The 19,030-nt window shown below is 49.4% G+C and overlaps 1 protein-coding gene across 3 annotated transcripts; it reads right to left on the bottom strand.

Moving 5' to 3' along the window:
* Positions 1-714: 714 nt before the first annotated feature.
* Positions 715-7,769, bottom strand: LOC135377197 (uncharacterized). Of its 3 annotated transcripts, XM_064609475.1 has the most exons (5): positions 6,295-7,769; positions 6,029-6,239; positions 5,667-5,761; positions 3,916-4,957; positions 715-827 (listed from the first exon to the last, which is right to left on the bottom strand). In XM_064609475.1, the coding sequence occupies exons 4-5, from the start codon at positions 4,952-4,954 to the stop codon at positions 811-813; spliced, it is 1,056 nt and encodes a 351-aa protein (XP_064465545.1). In that variant the 5' UTR covers positions 4,955-4,957; positions 5,667-5,761; positions 6,029-6,239; positions 6,295-7,769; the 3' UTR covers positions 715-810. The 3 variants fall into 3 exon arrangements, with proteins under 3 accessions (XP_064465545.1, XP_064465544.1, XP_064465543.1); XM_064609474.1 differs by having other exon boundaries at positions 5,667-6,239; XM_064609473.1 differs by lacking the exon at positions 5,667-5,761.
* Between the last annotated feature and the right edge of the window lie 11,261 nt (positions 7,770-19,030).

Below are 19,030 nucleotides of genomic sequence, written 5' to 3'. Positions count from 1 at the left end.
GGTGACAAGCGAACAAAGCGAGGCTGGGCGGCATTGTGGTACGAGCGGGGTAGGCAATGGGTTGATGTCGACTGCGCCAAATGTGGGGATGCCAGGGCTGGAGAGGCATGAGGCAGGGCTTGGGGAGAACAATGAGGGCAGCGAACTACCCGTTTAATGGCGAAAGCGATACAGACAACTAGCAACAGAACCGTCAAGTAAGCATGGCGAGCGACGACTACTGACTAGTGGCAAGGGAGTCTCTGGTCATTCAGACTCGGCGAGCGCGCCTGCCACAGCTTTTGCGTAAGCAAGGGGGCGACCTCTGTTGGAGTCCAGGGGAAGTGCGGCATGAGTGAGGAGGAGGGGGAAGGAAAACCCTCACAATATAGCTCAAGTAATTACCAGTTCTAGCGAATGGTACTTACCTGAAGTTAGAACAGGAATTTTATTTATTTTATTTTATTTATTTATTCATACTACTGGCTTACAAGTAAGCCTAAGTAGGGTGGGATACATAGGGTGGGAATTATACGATGTATAGGGAGACACTTACTATCAGGGTTTACAACTGCTTTTTCCCTTCAAAAGCACGTTCGGAGGTCAAATTCAAAGCAAAAACATTTTATCCGACGAACCCCAGATGGCGCCACTCCTTATATAACTTCCCCTCTCCCCAGGATATCCCGTCTTTCCTTGCTGAAGGAGGAGGCAGTGAGTCACAAGACACTCATGTAAGGGTGTGCACACTCAAGAATTTATTTCAAACCAAGGGGGATGTTGATGCATTTAACGATGGGGCGTCGGGGCACCGGCGCCTGATGAAAATTCCTAGACTCTGCCCCTGCCTGTAAAAGGAGACAAAACAAAGTGATGATAGCAGTCGTGAATATCATGGGATAGGCAGGGAAAGAGACCCAGGGTGGGATCCTGGTGTTAAGGGCGGGCTCACACCCTGATAGTAAGTGTCTCCCTATACATCGTATAATTCCTGTTCTAACTTCAGGTAAGTACCATTCGCTAGAACTGGTAATTATACTTCTGTATCTGTCGCCACTTACTATCAGGGTTTACAACTGCTGGTTCAAAGCCTTGTGCACACCCGCGACAGTACTTGCACCCCAAAAGATGTACTCGAGCACAAGTTACGTCTGTAAAAACGGTTGAACGTAGTGTCTGACGACCAGTCGGCAACCTTAAGGATTTCCGGGATGGAGACCCCCTCCTTCTGTGCCTTGGAAGTCGCGGCCCCTCTAGTGGAGTGTGCTTTGAACACTGAAGTGTCAATGCCTGCTGAACCTAACATGCGCCGCAGCCAATTTGCTACAGTATCGCGAGAGGCTGGCCTGAAGGGCTTCTGAGTTGTCAAGAGGATCTGTGAACAATCCCCTCGGAGAGGGAGGGTCCGCTCAATATAGGATTCAAGGCATAGCACTGGACAGAGAAGTGGCTCCTGTGGGAGAGCTGGAACAAAGACCGATGGCCAGTCACTTGAAGCTCTAGTTGACTTCCGTAAACCGTCAAGCGTCAGTTCCCAGCCGTTTAACTGACATTTAACACTCTTCAGAGACAGCAGACGTAGGTCTGCTGAACGGCCTGCGGTGGACAGGGCTAGAAGCATAGCCAGCTTGTAGGTGAGAAGACGCAAGGGGAGGCAATTATTCGGTCCGAGGGAAGCGATATATGTGGTCACTGTTTCTACGGGCCAAGTAGTTGAGTATCTGGGGCGAGGGGGGTTGAGGTTGAAGACACCTCGAAGTAGCCTGGATACTGCTGGATGCTCCCCCAGTGGATAACCCTCACAAGTTCCAATTGTCTGAGACAAAGCCGAGCGATAGCAATTAATTGTTCTGTAGGCGAGGTGTTCATCCGAATGGAGGTGGGCGAGGAAATTGAGGACTTGGGTTAAAGGGGGAGAAAATGGATTGACCGCCCGTTCATTGCACCAGCCATCCCACTTTCGCCAGCAGGAGTCATACACAAGCCTTGTGCCCCTGCGCCATGAGGCTGCAATGAGCTCTGAAGCTGCTCCTGAAAGGCCTGAATGAGAGCCTGATTGCTGGTTAGATTCCAGACCGCTAGACGTAGACCCTGATCTAAAAGTGGGTGGGTCGTGCCTCTTGCATTCCGCAGCAGGTCTCGGATGGCTGGTAGAACCCGAGGTTCCTGGCAAGCGAAGCGCAGAAGGGACGGGTACCAAGGCTGGGACGGCCAGATTGGGGCTACCAGTATGAGGGAGCACTTTGACTCGCACATCTTCCGAAGGCAGCGATTCACCATGCTGAATGGAGGGAAGGCATAGAGACCTGGACTTGCCCAATGTTGGCTGAAAGCATCCACGCCCGTGGCCCCCGGGTCCGGTTTCCAACTGAAGTATTGGGGTACCTGGTAATTGGACAGATCGGCGAACAGATCCATCCTGATTGGTCCCCAAAGCCGGTTGATCCGTTGGAAGGCAGACTGATGTAGCTTCCAGCTGCTGCTGTCGAACCGGAATCGGGACGCCTGGTCCGCCACCACATTCAAAACCCCGGGAATGTGCTGCGCTTGCACTGTGAGACCCTTGTCCAGGCACCAAGACCACAGCTGGAGGGCGGTCCGATTGAGACGCATAGAACGAGTGCTCCCCATATGATTGATTGCTGCGACAGCCGCCCTGTTGTCGAGTTGGAGGAGAATAAGGCCCTGTGCTGAGACTTTTGCTAGAGCTTTGAGCCCTAAAAAGGCTGCCAGCAGTTCCAGCTCGTTTATGTGAAGCTGAGTCTGCTCTGCGGTCCACTGATGGCCCACTACTTGTCCGTTCGAGCTGGCCCCCCAGCCCTGTAGGGAACTGTCTGTCTGAATCACCTGTACAACTGGGATTTCGCACCAACGTCGACTGGGGCAGGTGAGGAGCACCTTGCTCCACCACGAGAGGTCCCTTCTGGCTTCCGAGGAGAGTGTAGTCATGCTCTCGTAGGAACCCCGCTTCAAAGTTTGAAGAAGTAGGAATTGCAGTGACCTGAGATAAAGTGGGGCTTCGAGCACCGCGAGGGATGTTGCGTTCAGAAGACCAATCACTTTTGCTAACTGCCTTGCAGATATCCTTGGCTTGAGTAGGATATTGGGTTCTCGGGATATGGCCATGCCCTTCTCTAGGGGAAGAGCGACTGCCAAGGGAGCTGTTGAGATCTCGAATCCCAGAAAACGAAGTTTCTGAGTTGGGGATAAATGAGACTTCTCCTGATTCACGACAAAGCCTAGGGACCGGAGGAGGTTGAGTACCAGCTGCACGGAGCACAACAGGCATCGTGCAGATTGATCCATGAGCAGAATGTCGTCTAGGTAAATAACTAACCGGATCCCTTGGGCTCTTAGGTAAGCCACGACCGGTTTCATGAGCTTGGTGAACACCCTTGGTGCCGTGCATAGGCCGAAGGGAAGAACATTCCACTGGTAACAACTGCCCTGAGAAAGGAAGCAGAGCCAGGGACGATCGGACTCCGCTATCGGGATGGATAAATATGCATCCTTCAGATCGATGCGTGCTAGGAAATCCCCTTGAAGAAGCAGGCCCTTTACAGTGTCCCAACCCTCCATTTTGAAATGTTCGTGGATCATAGATTTGTTCAGCTCTCTCAGGTTCAAAATGGGTCGCAAACTCGAGTCCTTCTTGGGAACTAGAAAGAAGGGGGACACAAAGCGAGCGTTTTGTACGGGTAAGGGGGATAGAGCCCCTTTGAGGCGTAATTCCATGATCACTTTCGGGAGGGTCTGGGAGTGACTGGTGGTCTGACTGCACTTGATGTGCCAATTTTGCTGTGGTGTTTGCAAAAATTCGAGCTGGTAACCCACAACCGTCTGCAGAACCCATGGGTCCTGGGAAAGCTGAGCCCATACATGAAGACAATGACGTATTCTGCCTGCTGGCAAGAGTGGCCAGACTGCGGGACTTACCTCTGGGGTTTCGTGTGGCCCTTCCCTGGTATCCCCCCGGGAAAGGCCTTCCCTGAAAGGGCTGGGCTGGGCGACGGGGGATGGTGGAGGTGGGCGGGGTAAGCCGACTCCGTTTGACAGCAGGCTCCTCCGTGGAACCGCGGGCGGTCCCCTGGCGTGCCTCGCGGAGGGCTTGAAAAGTGGCGTTTCGGGTCTTGATCTGCTCGAGAAAGGACTTTCCAAAGAGCTGGTCAGCCCCTTCATCCTCCGGTCGAGACCCCTGGGTGCCGAAGGATCGCAGCTCTGGCGCGATCCGGAAGAGAACGCTTTCCCGGCGCTCGTTCCCCAGGAAGGCGAATAAGCGTCCCAGCTGGGAGAGGGAGGCTGCCAGGTGATCCGCCACCACCCTTCTCTCAATACGGCTGTTGGAGCCTGCAAGGGTGTCCGTTGGTGCCGACCCTTGATCGGCACATTTCTCCAGTAGGGCCACCAGAGGGCTCATGGCTGATGAGATGGCCGCTTGCGCATCCCTGAGTGCCTGGTCTCTTTGGCCCACCCCTGTGTCCAGGTCGGGTTCCGTGCCGGTGCGCCTCCGGTCCCTTGCTGCCTCCCGCACCAAAGACTTCATTTCCACGTTGAGATCAGGCACAATGAGGAAAGGAAGTCTCAAGCGCGGGAAATCAACAAGAGCCTTACGGCAGCGTTCAGGTCTTCCTTCTGGGCCCCAGTGAGACCGAACAAAATCAACAATGGCCGGAGACACCTCACGAGGACCAACTCCGGCCAGGCCTGTGAGCCAGTTGTCTGCACCTGGGGGTGCCTCCGAGTCCCCCTCCTCATCTTCCCCATCTAGGCCTGTAGGCGGAGGGGAACCCGTAGGTGTTGGAGGGCGTGAAGAGACCGGGTTGGAGGCCGCATCGTCCTCCAGGTAGAAAGTACTGACGTCCACCTCCTGCTCCGGGAGTGGCGGTAGGCGACTGGCCAAAGACGCCACAGTTGCGGTCAGATTCTCCACCATAGCGCGGAGGTCCGCCTGAGATTCTGTCTGTGGTGTCGACATCGTCTGCGAACGACAGGGGAGAGACAAATCTTAATTTACTGTCAAAAAGAGAACTCCGCTAGAGAATGCAATGCTTTGTTGCGTCACATCTGCACGTTGGTTTCGCCTCCCTGTCGAAAATTTGGCTGAGGACGGTGTAACCGCTAATGCCGCCCGAAACTATCCCTATTTTTGGCCGAAAATTTCGTCACGGCCGATAAAAAAAAACTGGTTACGCCGACACCAGACTAGCCCAGATAGTTGGGGCGAAAGTTAGGACTCGTGGAGTCCCCCTAGAGTCTAGGCCCAGGACAGCCTTCCGGCCTAAGTGGGCTGCCACCGCGTCCGGTGGTTAGTGGCATACACGCTTAAGTGGCCTTCCAGCCTCTGCGTGATTAGAGAGTGCACACTTTAGTGGCTTTCCAGCCTCCGCGTGGCTAGAGGGGGCACGCTTTAGTGACCTTCCAGTCTCAGCGTGGTTAGTGGGAGGCACGCTTCTGTGGCCTTCCAGCCTCAGCGTGATCGTCTGTCCCGGGTGTGAAAGGAAAAGTCGGCCCCAGAGGACCTCCAGCCTGAAGGCATGAGCATTCGGTTGCCGCGGCGTGGGGAACAGGTACCCGGTTCCGAAAGTTAGTTCTTGATCACCCGTACGGTGTCAGGGTGAAACTCAAGAGCTGCCCAAACTAAAGGAAAAGGTGGCGGGATTCGACTGAGATCGTGTAACGAGACTTACCTGAATATGAAGACCGAAAACAAAAAAGGAAAATGGGGAGCGCGACGGCGATGAACAGACCTCCGACGGTGTCAAGAAAGGAAAGACGGGATATCCTGGGGAGAGGGGAAGTTATATAAGGAGTGGCGCCATCTGGGGTTCGTCGGATAAAATGTTTTTGCTTTGAATTTGACCTCCGAACGTGCTTTTGAAGGGAAAAAGCAGTTGTAAACCCTGATAGTAAGTGGCGACAGATACAGAAGTATAATTACCGTTTCATCGTTGATTACCGTTTATTCTGCTAAAAGCATACACTGAGCAGAAAGAAATAATCAATACATCTCTACATTTACATCCCACGCAGTATAAGTCTGATCACTCACTGTGTCTAGACAAAGCATATGGCTGACTGTGCGATGCACTCACGGACCACAGGGAGCTTTCGTTCGTTGGCCACCTCACATCTTGTATTTTCTTAGAGAAGATAACACGACACTCCTGTTTTCTATGCAGGTCGCGACATACACCCCATTCCTCTTCACCGTACGTTCGGAATCTTCTTATCCTGTTTCTCTTCAAGTTCCTCCGAAGTTTCTAAAATGAAACATCTAATTAATAGTAATCAAAACATCACGGTCATCACTCATACCTGCAAACATTCGCGACGTGCAGTCCGATTGGCGTTTCACAGTGCGGTCTTGCCTCTACGCCGTTTACGTCTTCTTGGCGTCAAAACGCTTCCGGGAAATCGACAATGTGTTGCACAGGAACCATTGTCATCGCATTGTCTTACAAAGCGCACTGAAACACACGTAAATACTGCACAGGAGATACACCATCACCATCCTTGCGACGGTTACTGAAGAGAAAACCAACTTGCTGCGACGCGCAGGGTTGCCAGATGGCGAAGGCCTTGTATAGCCCGTTTTCCGGCCACCAGTAGCCAAAATATAGCCAGTACGCCAGTACCTTCTAGCCAAAAAAATAGCCAAAAGCGCCCGACGTGTTTGTGCATGCTACACATGCTGCGGGAGGCGCTCCTTGTCCTTCCTTGTTATCCGTTTCGGTTTGACTGCTGACGCAGAAACGACAGCCGTGCATTGAATGAATGACAGGCATTTATTATTCGTGAAATGATGCGATTAGAACGAAGGAAAATATGAAAAATTCAAGCTCCAGTCAATTGTAGACTGCTAAGGACATTCGTCGGAGTTGTTTCCCGGGTCTTCAGGATCCTCGTCCGCAGTTTCTTCCCATTGACTTTCTCCATAAAGCACGTCGCTCGTGAACTTCTTTAGGAGGTTGTCTGACGGCTTGAAATCGGCACAGCCACAGGAGGGTCTCGAGGGTGGTCAAAGACAAACGGTTCCTCAGGTCTGTTTTCATAACAGTAACCTGACTAAATACTCTTTCTACGACAGCATTGGAGATCGGGACGCTGAGCAGGCCGATAGCGAACCCCGACAGATTCGGGAACATCTTTTTCCCAATGCTGTTTTCCATGCGTCGCAGTTTTATCCAGAACTTGGGCGTGTTCTCATCCCGTGCGTCCTTTATAACAATCTGCAGCAGCGAGAACTCAGATTCGATATCAGAGACTGAGTCGCCAGGAATCAGGTTGCGAAACGATCCGCGAAATGCGGAAAATTATAATTTTCCGCATATAGATAGATATAAGATAGAAAATATGTTTTCTCAAGATTGTTGCATTGTAGCAGCTGTAGAGATTCCAGTACTTCTAAGTTCAATCGAAGTTGTCTCAACACAATTTTGACACAGGCGACAAGGTGGATCTTTCCATCACACCCAGTTTTTCCTCATCCTGCAGGTGGGAGCATTGCATCAGCATTCAGCAAAGCGAAACTTTGTCGCATAAACGCGAGCTTTCAAGGTCAAGGGGAACGCACTGACGCAGCCGTGGATTCAAGGAACGTATGAAACAATGGATTTTTCTCTTGTTTCACATTTTCATCGTTTCTAAACGGAATCACGGTCAAAATTCAGAAAATAGCCCAAAACTAGCCAAATAGCCAAACCCGATTTTTACCCGCCAAATGCGAGCAATATTAGCCAAATTTGGCTATTTCTAGCCAAATCTGGCAACCCTGGCGACGCGTCGAAGTTCTAACTTCCAACTAGAGGTGTGCGCCGTGGGCATTTTTTTCGGCGGCGGCGTAGAGCAGGTTGAAGGTCCGGCGGCGGCGGCGTCAGCGGCGTCACGCCGATGCTGTCATATCGGCGTGCGCCCCGTGGGCTGTCAATATGTTCTCTTCTCCAACGGGGACGCATGAACACCTCATAGCGGGGGTATTTTCTCCATCATAGACACCGCGACGGCGGCAGTATTTACTGTACCTTGCACCAAACAAGTGCGTCAGCACTGGATAGTATTATGAAAGAAAACCGAACACACAAAGGAACATTAGAGAAATAAAGCACTTCAAGAAGGTCGTCGCCCAAGAACTTCGACAGGGCGCGTTAAGTGCGCGTTAAGCGCTGGAGAGAACAACATAGCTAGATAATCAGAACGACAAGCCATCCCTTTAATGGCAACTACATATAACAGTTATAGCGAGTGCCGAACGTTCAAAGGACGGCGACGCGTTAAACCACTGATCCAGTGGCTCTTTTTGGGAAACCATATAAATATGCGAACGTTAGCAAACGATATGACATAAGGCGCACCCACAACGTCATTGAACAATATTTTTGCAGAGGCTGTAGTTATCATGAATAAATACTGTAAAATCAATTAATTTCGCAGTCCTAAATTTTCGCGAATCGAGTAGGGATATATTCGCAACAACTAAATTTCGCCCGCTCCTCGAGTTCCTCGAATTTTCTCGATTAGCAAAATTCGCGAAAATTAAGGTCTCGCGAAATTAGAGGGTTTTACAGTATAAACTTGTCCAGAACGAGTGGGTTGAGTCTGCCATGCTTCGCGCGCATTATAAGCCCCGCAAGTCCGCGATTGAAAACACCCTCTCTGACTGGGTGCTTTTCGCCGGCGCACACAAAATGCACTATTTGCTACGCACTTTTCGAGCGCAGAAAGAGCGACGGGCAATCCACGTGAGAAGACCGAGTGCTTTGGAGCGATCGAGCTGATTGGTGTAGGCGCTAATCTGTTGGCGAGATAGACCGCTTTCCAATCCAGATAAGGCGAAGCTCGTGTCATTTCTGCGCTCGGAAATTGCGTACTTCTTGTTTCGGCTCATTTGCGTAGCGACATTCAGCGTCGGATATTTCAACACACGTGCGCGTTTAAGAATTTCTTAAACATGGAATGGCTTTCAACGATGAATATCTTCCGTTCTGCTATCCCGTTTTTACGCGAAAAAAAAAAGTATTAATGTATCTGAGGTAATTAATGACCTTATAGTTACATACTTTCTTCCAGATAATATTCGCCTGACCAACTCAAAAGCGGCATCTATTTCGTTCCGCTATTTTTGAAACAAAAATTCTGTGACGAATAAAAAACAAAACACCCTGTATATGGATAATGACCAGTGCTATGGTGTTGGTGGATGACCGGCAAACAAGCTGCAAGAATTGAATGACAAGTTTTCCTGGAGTTGTGCCTCCAGGGTCGGCTATGAAACAAAACTCTAAAGCATAAACAGCATACCAGGAGATGAAATTGTTACTGCTAAAAACACCACAAATGAAGCCTGGAACCTAAGATAAAAGAAAAACAAACAAAATATTAGGTATGGGAGATATTCGTTTATAGAAAGTGGATCAAAATGGGCACATTACACAGCCGCGCCGATTTTTCAACATCGGCGGCGGCGGCGGCGGCGCGCCGACAGTTTTGGTACGGCGGCGACGGCGAGGCCCCGACCTCCGGCGACGGCGCTTCGGCGCGGCGGCGCACACCTCTACTTCCAACTGCCACACCTGCCACTCTCGCTTCTCGCTCCGTCGCTCGCTCTCTCCTCTCCCTCTCGCCGTTTGAAGTTTGAATTGCCGTGGCGTCTTCACATTGCATCAGCCTCTGCAATTACATTTTCTTTTTTTGTTGTCGTCTTTCTTCTAGTATTTAGCTTAATTTTTGTTGTTGTTGAGATGTATTTTTTTACATTACCCTGGTACTTGACCCTGGTAAGCTGACGATACAGCTCAGACACAAAGGCGTTATTCAAGTCGTGCTACACGCCGTTACGTAGGATTCTTTGTCACAAATCAAACCAAGGCACAAAACAATACCAATACATGAAAAATTGTGACAATCTTGGTCTCATTATGACGTAATACCGAACTTGTGCGCAAAGGTAATTCAAAGAAATGAATGTGCACTTGCTTCCGTAGAGAGCACCGTGTACCATGCTAGCAATGCATGCAGAAAAGCTCTCGAGTGTTCGCACATATATTGATGACAACACTACCAGTGTAGTGCCATAGATTGAGAAGTTACCCGTCAAAAAGAACTCGTTAGAAGTTAAGTTACCGCGTGCTAAATGTAACTAAGTTAATAACGAAGTTCTTCAGCATGAAATCTAACTCGCAGTTACTGAGTTACTTAACAAAAAGAACGAGTTACTTCCAAGTTACTCCGGACACAAAATAGCATTACGCAGGTGCAGCGCGCGAGCAGTTGAGTTAGACCTTGAGTTGCCTGCGGAGGAGTGCAACACGCTTAGATCGTTTTCCTTTATGCCCCACAATAGACCTCTCACTGTTTGTAAATAAATGACGTCATAGTGTTCGACGGCGCCAAAATTTGGTAGAATTGAACTACGCTTCAAGCTAGAGGTGAACAAGGTCGCGACCGAAAGTCACAGTCTTGAGGGGATTACGACATGACCCCTTCAATGGACGAGACCCTCGGTCCTACTTTTCTTTCAATGGGAGACAGCGAACAAGTGCCCGTTCATGGAACCCAGCCGTCCCTCCGCTTTGTTTCGGTTTCAGTCTGTCTACCAATATGTCATGATGACGTTTTTCTGGTAGAGGCCTATTCGAACGCTTTGCATCTTACCCCATGTGGGCGCACAATGGTTCAGCTTTATTTCAATGGCAGCAGTTCTTATTTCCTGAATAAAATACTGTCACCCATTGAATATCACGTTCTATGGCAAAATATGCCATGAAGGAACCGGAGAGAAAGCAAGAAAATGTGTGGACGTGAGTCAAAAGCGAGTGAAAAGCGAGTTAAAAGTAACTTGGAACTTAACTTAAGTTACTTTGGCAAAGTTACCAAAAAAAGGAACTAGTTCCTCTGAAAGTTACCACGGCGCAAAAGTACCGAGTTACGTTACAAGTTACAAAAAAAAGGAACTTAGTTACAGTAACGAGTTACTTGTAACGAGTTACCTCGAACTCTGAGTGTAACACGTTCTCTCAAGCATATTATGCACTCAAAATGTATTTGCCTCCGGGTAAAATGCAAGTGTGCTCGATTGAACGTCGGAAGAGCGATCAAGCAACCTGCATCCAGTGCTCGTTTTGGGCAAAAAGCACTTCATAATGGTCAACTAAATATACAGAATGGACGCCTATTTATTCCTTGATGAAGAGTGACTCACCTGTATAAATTTAGGCCCTGTATCGTTGCCAGTACGGTTGGTACGACCGTAATTGCAAGAAGTTGACATGATCGCTGCGGCGACTATGGGTACAGTAAGATGGCGGCCGGTTTCTTCACGCTCGCGCTCCCTATCCGCGATCCAGCCTTTTACAATCGAGATCAGTGGTTGTTACACCTACTCGCTTTTATCACAGGGCAGACTTCTTTTGAAATCACATGTGCGATGGTAACATTTAACAATGAAGTCGTATTTGTTCGTTATTCTTGTGATTCTTGGTTCATTTGGGTCTTCATGGCAGATTTCTTCATTTTTTTTTTCAATTTGTTAGATGGTGCTGTATTCGCGCTAGGGGTGCATTCTCACTTTCGGTTTTGTTTTCCCTATACAGCATCGCCGTGATATCTTCTGTGTTTCTTGTCGTATCAATCAAAGATGTGACCTCTTGCAGTTTGTCGCATTCCTGGAGGATGTGGTTTAAGTCTTCAGGTGCTTTACCACAGAGTGGGCAAGTAAGGTCGATGTCCTCACCAAACAGTTCTTTTCTTCTGGTGTTCATTAGCAGGCATCCTGTTCTTGCCTGGAAGAGCAGGGCACTTCCCCTATCTCCTCTTTATTCCGTGCACGTCCGCGGTTTTGGCTTGTGGTCCATGTAAATCCTAAGACTGTGCCTTTTCCCTTTGTTTTTTTTTTTCTCTAATCCTCAATTTCGACTTTTTTTATTTCTGTTGTAATTTTTCTGCATTCTTTCTCGCTTTGTGCTGTCTGTCGTTCCCTTGCTGTATTTCATCAAAAGGACTCAAAAAGTCGACAGATGTCGCTAGGTGAATTTGTAGTGTCGCTAGAAAAAGTCACCAGACATAAAATTGCCGCGAACCTATTATTGACAATAAAATTTTCTCTTCAAATCCGTCAACATCGGTTTATTGACATCATTTCCGAAGTTTCTGCTTGGAAGAATATACGCAGGCGAGCTGGTGGCAGAAATTCATCGTTAGAAAGCTTGAGTACGAGCGGAAAAAACAGAGCGGAACTCAAAATTTGGGTTCTGTGTGTCGTCTCTGTTTCTTCTGCTCAAACTCAAGCTTTCTTACGATGGATTTCTGCTTGGTCTCCTTCCGACATCAAGCGCGGCTTCTGCGTGCGCCAGTGGCGTGCTCTCCTTTTTGTTTATACAGGGTGTTTCACGAAAAATGAGCCAAAGTTTAAACACAAATGGTTCTGTCAGCGGTAGCGTCATCGAAAAGCAGCGTCACGAAAAGCAGCGCGAGCAACAAAGCGTTGCCAAACCGAAACCCCGTCACTGCTGTAGTCGACTGGGGTCCTGCTGGCTTCGCTTGTCTTGGCCTCGGGATTCGGTGTTGGCTTTTTTAGTGTACAAGGGTCCAGTGTAGTTTCGGTTTCTAATTTTCGGAGAATGTCCGCTGAGGCCCAATTCCTCCATCGCTGGCCGTGGTTGAGGCATAACTTTTTTGTGTTAGGGCTCCTGGTTTGTACTTGTGTGGCCTTATCCCATGCTAGTAGGCGTCGTTTTGTTTCATTGATGGTCACCTTTTATCGCCAACTGTAGGATGGGACAACCGTTAGCTTGCGCACATCACGCTTCAAAAATAGACCATAGACTAAAATAGACAAGAATGTCTGCGTTGTCGAATCCAAGGGCAGAGGAAACAGGTTTTTGCAGTGCTGTTACATGTAATGCAGGTCATGATCTTAAGACATGTTCGAGATCTTCAATTTCTCCGGTGTCGCATAGTGGACACGTTGAGGGGTCCGTCCCAAACAATTCATATAATCTTTTCCTGGTCAGAAGCTATCCTGTCCGAGCCTGAAACAGGACGCCACTGGCTCGGTCTCCTTTGTAGAATGGTTCCGGGGCTGGTGCAATCTTATTTTGGCTATAGATGTTCATGCTCTGCTTTTTCATCGTTGTAGTAAGCCAATTATCTTCTTCAATCGAATGCATCTCCTTTTTAACTGTGTTGTTCCACTCACGTTAGGTCTTGGCTTTATGGCGGACCGTGTCTTTGCTGTATATGCGGTCTATCTGATTTGCTTTTTTAATCCACTTGGTGCGGAGGCCTGTGTAGCGCAGATGGCGAAAAACGCGGGTGATCAGTGTGTCGTCTGGTCTGTGGATGAGTCGTCCTAGAAAACGGGTTTTGGAACGGCCTTGCCGGTAAGAGTAAGACGACCAGCCCATTTCGCCCTGGATAGCTGGGTTTGGGGTGGCAAATGAACCGTGTAGTATCCATTTACCAATCTCTCGTTGTTGTCGCTCCAGTTGCTTTAGAGTTTCACTGCTTAGACATATGACGTCGTTGGCGTAGGTGCATGGTAATTGGTACTGCAGTCGTTTTCCAAAGCAGTCTACCCACTTCGTAAGGATGGTAGGAGGCAACACAAAAAGTAGGGCCGGTTGATATAACTCAATTTTTAGCTACAAGAAAGAAAGTGGTTGAAAGTTGCGACGTGTTCTTTCCTATTCAGTGTCTAACCGAGTGTCCTTATTCTTGTCGCTAAAAATGGGGATGGTAGGAGTGTCGGGATATACGTTCCAAGTTTCGTCTTTTTTCATATTAATTTTCCTTATAAGGTTTAACTGACGTCCAGAGGACGTTAGTAGTATCTGCAAATAAATAAATAAAATACAAACTCATGCTGGAGCAGGTAATCTTTCTTGTTTTCGATTTCGATACTAAGATAAGTGTATGCCTGCGTAGCTTGGACTTTGTAGCCCTGCAGATGAAGCCGTGCTTTGCTAGTTTGATTTCCGAAAGTCATCACGTTAGATTTTTCTTGCTGAAACGTATGCCATCGGAGCGTCCCTTTTCCGACCAGATATGCAGAAGCTCCTGCGTGTCGTCGGTGTTATTTGCAATCAGAACAATATCATCCGCGAACGCCAGGGTGGTAATACAAGTGTCTTCTACGCTCCCGTCTGCCGTTTGGGTATGCAAGTGCACTCCTTTTCGCGTAGAGTCGAGTGCAACGAGGAGGTCATTGTAAATATATTGAAAAGGGTGGGTGAAAGGGGGCATCTCATGCTTTACACCACAGGAGCGACCGCCAGAGGGGTCCCACGGAAATGTGCTCGAAACGGCCGCTGCTGTGTTTCCTTCCTCCATGCCCTAACCTTGTATCGCCAACTGTAGGATGGGACCCTAACCTTATATCAGGTAATAGGGCGACTAAGCCACTAGGAGCTCATAGTGCCCGTTCGCATCATTTATGGGTCTCCCGGAGGAAAGGGCGTCCGTTTTTTTTTTTTTACCTTTGTTGTGCTTTCTTGTTATGACCACCTTCCTTCAAGCAAGGGGAAATATTAAAATCACATTTACACTTGGTCATTGGTGACTTGTGGGCAGCTACGCCGCGACGGAGGTCCCTAAATCATCTATCCATTTTGGCAACAGCGTTACGGTAGCCGCATGGTCCAAATTAAGAAGAAAAAAATGAAAACTAATGTGTTTGCAGAGGATAAGCTCACGCCAGTGACACTGACTCAATTGCTGCCACATCAGAGGGCGAAATCCTAAAGAAATGGTAGGATGGGAGAGAGAGAGAGAGAGAGAGAGTGTATTGGCGTCAAATGGGACCCTAACCTAACCCAAGTTAGGCCTGTGTCTGTTATAGGAGTGCGTATGAAACACGGCCCGACTAGATTCCGCGGAAATACCCTGTCAAAGAGGTGTTTCTAGGGAAAAAAAAATTCCTCCCACCAAGGGAACGCCCGCCGGGGGCAGAGCTGGAATAGAAAACGGCGGACTCTTAGACATGCCCGCCCGACGAACCGCCTCCGAGAAAACGGATATATTCCGTCCAATAGACCTCTACCTGTTTGTAAACAAATGACGTCATAGTGTTCGACAGCGCCACGAGTTTGGTAGAGTCGAACTACGTTCAAAGCTAGTCGCGAACAAGGTCGCGCCCGAAAGCCGCGGTCTTGAGGGGATTACTATGGTCTCCGAAAGGGACGCGACCTTAGGTCCTACTTTTCTTTCAGCGAACAACTGCCCATTCCTGGAAACCAGCTCTCCCTTTACGATCTGTTTCGGTTTCGGTCTGTCTACCAACGTCATGATGACGTTTGTCGGGTAGATGTTCATTCGAAGACACGCCTACCGGAGGCAGGGCGGTGCCTCCGCAGCGCGCTCGCGCCGGTCCCGCCGTCGGGCGACGTCACCTTCGTGCGCTGCGGGCGTTTTCCTCCCCCGGAACGAAACTTTCTGATGATGGCCCGAAATGTGCGTCCGGGCTCCAGCTGTCGGGGGCCTGCTCCCGGACCCCTCCTAGGCCCCGAAACCGTTTTTTTTTAAATTTTGTTAGAAAAATTTCGAGATAGCGTTTTGCACCCCTGAGGACGAAATTTGCGCCCCCCAGGGGCGCGCCCGTCGGCACCTGTCCCGGGGGCGTACGCCCCCAACTGTATTGGCATCAGAGCGGAAGACCAGCCACACAGACGCCACGCTCTAACGTTTCACACGGACTAAACTAAGGCTACGTAGATGCCAACTCTAGAGTAATATGTTCTCTAGATTAATATATCTGCTGGACGTCACCATGCAACGAACGAATACTCGCGGAAAGCTGCGAACGTGACAACGGCACACTGTACTTGGCCACTTAAAAGTGAAGCACATACGTACCTCTATCATCTTCAGAGAGGACCGAAGATGTCTGCCACCGTCTTGCAAAGTGCACAGCTCCCAGCACAGCTTTCTCTTTACGAAGAGCGCGACGAACCCCTGCCCGAACAAGATTTAGCACTTCTGCTACACTACGGATGCGGCGAGAAATCCACACCTGGTAGTTAATCTCAACTGCCAGAAGGAGGAACTGTTTCCTATCGCGATGCGGGACGGCAGGCTGAAAGAGCGTTTGAATGACAGCCCACCGAATGCGTGACACACCGAACAGGACTTCAACTTTGTGCCATAGCGTATCGGGCACAAGGCACTGATGAAACGCGTGTTCCACAGTTTCGTGACAAGCACAGAATGGACAGAAAGAAGTGGTGACTCCGTACCGAGCCAGACGGTCCCGAAGCGGTAAAACGCCGTGTGCCAAGCGCCATTGCAGGCTAGCCCGACGTGCGTCGAACCAGCCCGCGGTGACAAGACGCCAAGCAACCTGCCGGGGCACACCAAGGCCCACAGCCGGCGGAGGCATGGCAAGAAGCTCCAAGAGAGATTTGTACAGTCGCTTCACAGTCCAGGTAGAAATGCGTTCACCTGGGTAGGACTCGCGCAGGCGCCGCATGGAGGAGGCATACTCCCTCAGGTGGGGTGCGACAAACTCAGACCGAGGCCCACTCAGCGAAAAAGCCGAAAAAAACCTGACATCAGGACCCAGGAGGAACTGTAACAGATCATGGGCAGGGTGGCACGGCTCCATGAGCGCATCAAAAATACCTTTAAGACCAAGGGCGAGACACTTGGTCTTCATATGTGGAACCCATAGGCCACCTAACTCCCGCTGCAAGCACATGCGGGCGCATGACACCCATTCCACGCTGCCACCCCAGATGAAATGAAAAGCTGTGCGAGTAGCAGCTACCAAGATCTGACGAGGGGGAATAACGACACTGCCATGGTACCAGTACTTACTGAAAAACCATGAGGCGGCAAGACGGGCTCGACACGTGATAGGGAGCACCAAACCTCTGAGATCAGCAAGAACGGGGACACTGCGCTGGTGCACCCTCAGCCATGAGGACGGCGACAGTCCGCAACTATTAAAGTTATATCCTAGTATGCGAACATCGTCTTTAACAGGAATGCCAAAGGGCGCAGGGCACGAAGGAGTAGCATTAAGGAAGAGCAAAACACTCTTCGCCCGATTAATGCGCGCATTTGATACGTTGCCATAGGCATCTAGAACACCTAGGACAGCGGCAACAGAAGCTTCATCGCTAAGTATTAGAGACAGGTCATCCGCGTACGCAAAAAGCGGAAGAGCTGTAGAGCCAGGTAGTTACGCCCCCACGTTTTAGGAGTTAGGTTGGGTTATAAATAGGGGCGATATTACTACCACTTCTGGGTGGCAGAAGACAGCCACCCCAGACTTCCACATGCAGAGGTGATGTAACTAAACCCGGCCATTGTGCAAATTTCTGGCGGGAAACCCGACTCATTTGAATAGAAAACGAGAGGATGTTGTATTCCTGATGTCACAAAAATTCCTTCGGGATTTCGGCAAGTACTCAGTTCGGAAAGTTCGAAGCCATCACGTTACTATAAGTGGCATATATAAGGAGCACGCATAGGAGGGTCTCGCTCATAATGCGTCTGCCGTTCCATCGCTACTTGGGACCAAGGAATCCTCTTCGGAATGGAGAGCCAGTGGACGAGGACGACCGCATCGCATGGCACCACGACCTTCTCTATGAGCCGGCGCAAAAAGCAGAATATATCTACTCGGCCGACAGACACGCCATCGGCGACTTTGCGTCGGACTTTGCGGTACGAGGATCTCTCCACTCTCTGCCCGGAGGACTGGGAGGAAAGCACTTGTTGGAACGATACGTGGTCGGTCACCCTGTGTACGGCATGAGACGCGAAGTAGAAAACGAGCGGCGCCAGAAGACCAAGAAGAAGAAAGAGTACAAGCAGAGCGCAACCCGAGAACCGATGTTCCCGGAGAAGACACCCAGCAAACCAGAAACGTCCTGGTGATATCCCAAATAAGTCGCAGATGTCTCAGACATCTCAACGTCCACCGGATATCTGTGGGCTATCCATGGCTTGGTCCAAATTAGGTCGCTAACATCCCAGACATTGCAACGTCCTTTCAACATCCAGTGGGCCCCCATCCCAAGTTCATGTCATCACAAAATATATTTTGGTGCACTGTACAGATTTAGAAATTGCTTTTGGAGAATAGTACGAGACCAGTGCATGTTGTACCAGTGCATAGTACGAGACCAGTTGAAGGCGCAATCCTTACTTGTCACTGAGAACCTTTGCTGTTGTGAATTACAAGCAGCTGAACAAACGCAGCAGGGCAACACAAGCAAATAAAATAAGAACTCGTACGTCACGTCACTGTAATTTCACTTATTATATATTCTATGACTGATGCTGCATATCGTCCTCTAATGTCGTATGCCAGGGCTCGACTACACTAGTGTATATCAGCATAAATTGTGGGGTAAATTCATCATCATCAAGGCAACATAGTAACAACCTGGCAAGCTTCCGCTCCTTCACCTCCTTCGAGAGGCACGTCATCTCCGGTCGCCATCTTGACGCATACTGAATAGACTCACTACATATACTCCAACTTATCACATTCTATTCCTCGAAAAGAGGAAGTCTTGGTCTGGCATAACAGGATGCACACTTCCTTTCAAAGGAAGTCAAACTATAGAATAAGAGGATGCGCACTCCATTTCAAAGGAAGTCTCACTCTGGCATAACAGCATGTGCATTTCGTTTAAGAGCATGCGCACTTCCCTTCACGGTCTAGCATAACACAATGCGCACATCCTGCTAAGAACTTCCTCTTTCGATAACAAGATGTCTGGCCTGCCTATATATATAACGAACCAGCCAGCACCGCTTCAAACATCACCACCAGCACGATGCCGCAAGAAGATATAGAAGAGAACGCACTGCAACAAGTACTGGAACTTCTCCTAGTGAAACCTCAATACAAGAGGGACACCTTGGAAGACTTCTTGGACTTTGGTGCCATCAAGGTACCCATCGACCTATATTAGGTTGGGTTGGGTTGGGTTGGGTTGGGTTAGGTTAGGTTAGGTTAGGTTAGGTTAGGTTGGGTTAGGTTAGGTTAGGTTGGGTTGGGTTAGGTTGGGTTGGGTTGGGTTGGGTTGGGTTAGGTTAGGTTAGG

Source organism: Ornithodoros turicata, chromosome 1, assembly GCF_037126465.1.
Source record: "Ornithodoros turicata isolate Travis chromosome 1, ASM3712646v1, whole genome shotgun sequence".
Taxonomy (NCBI): domain Eukaryota; kingdom Metazoa; phylum Arthropoda; class Arachnida; order Ixodida; family Argasidae; genus Ornithodoros; species Ornithodoros turicata.
The sequence above is the reverse complement of the archived record's forward strand: the minus strand, read 5'-3'. Positions and strand labels throughout refer to the sequence as shown.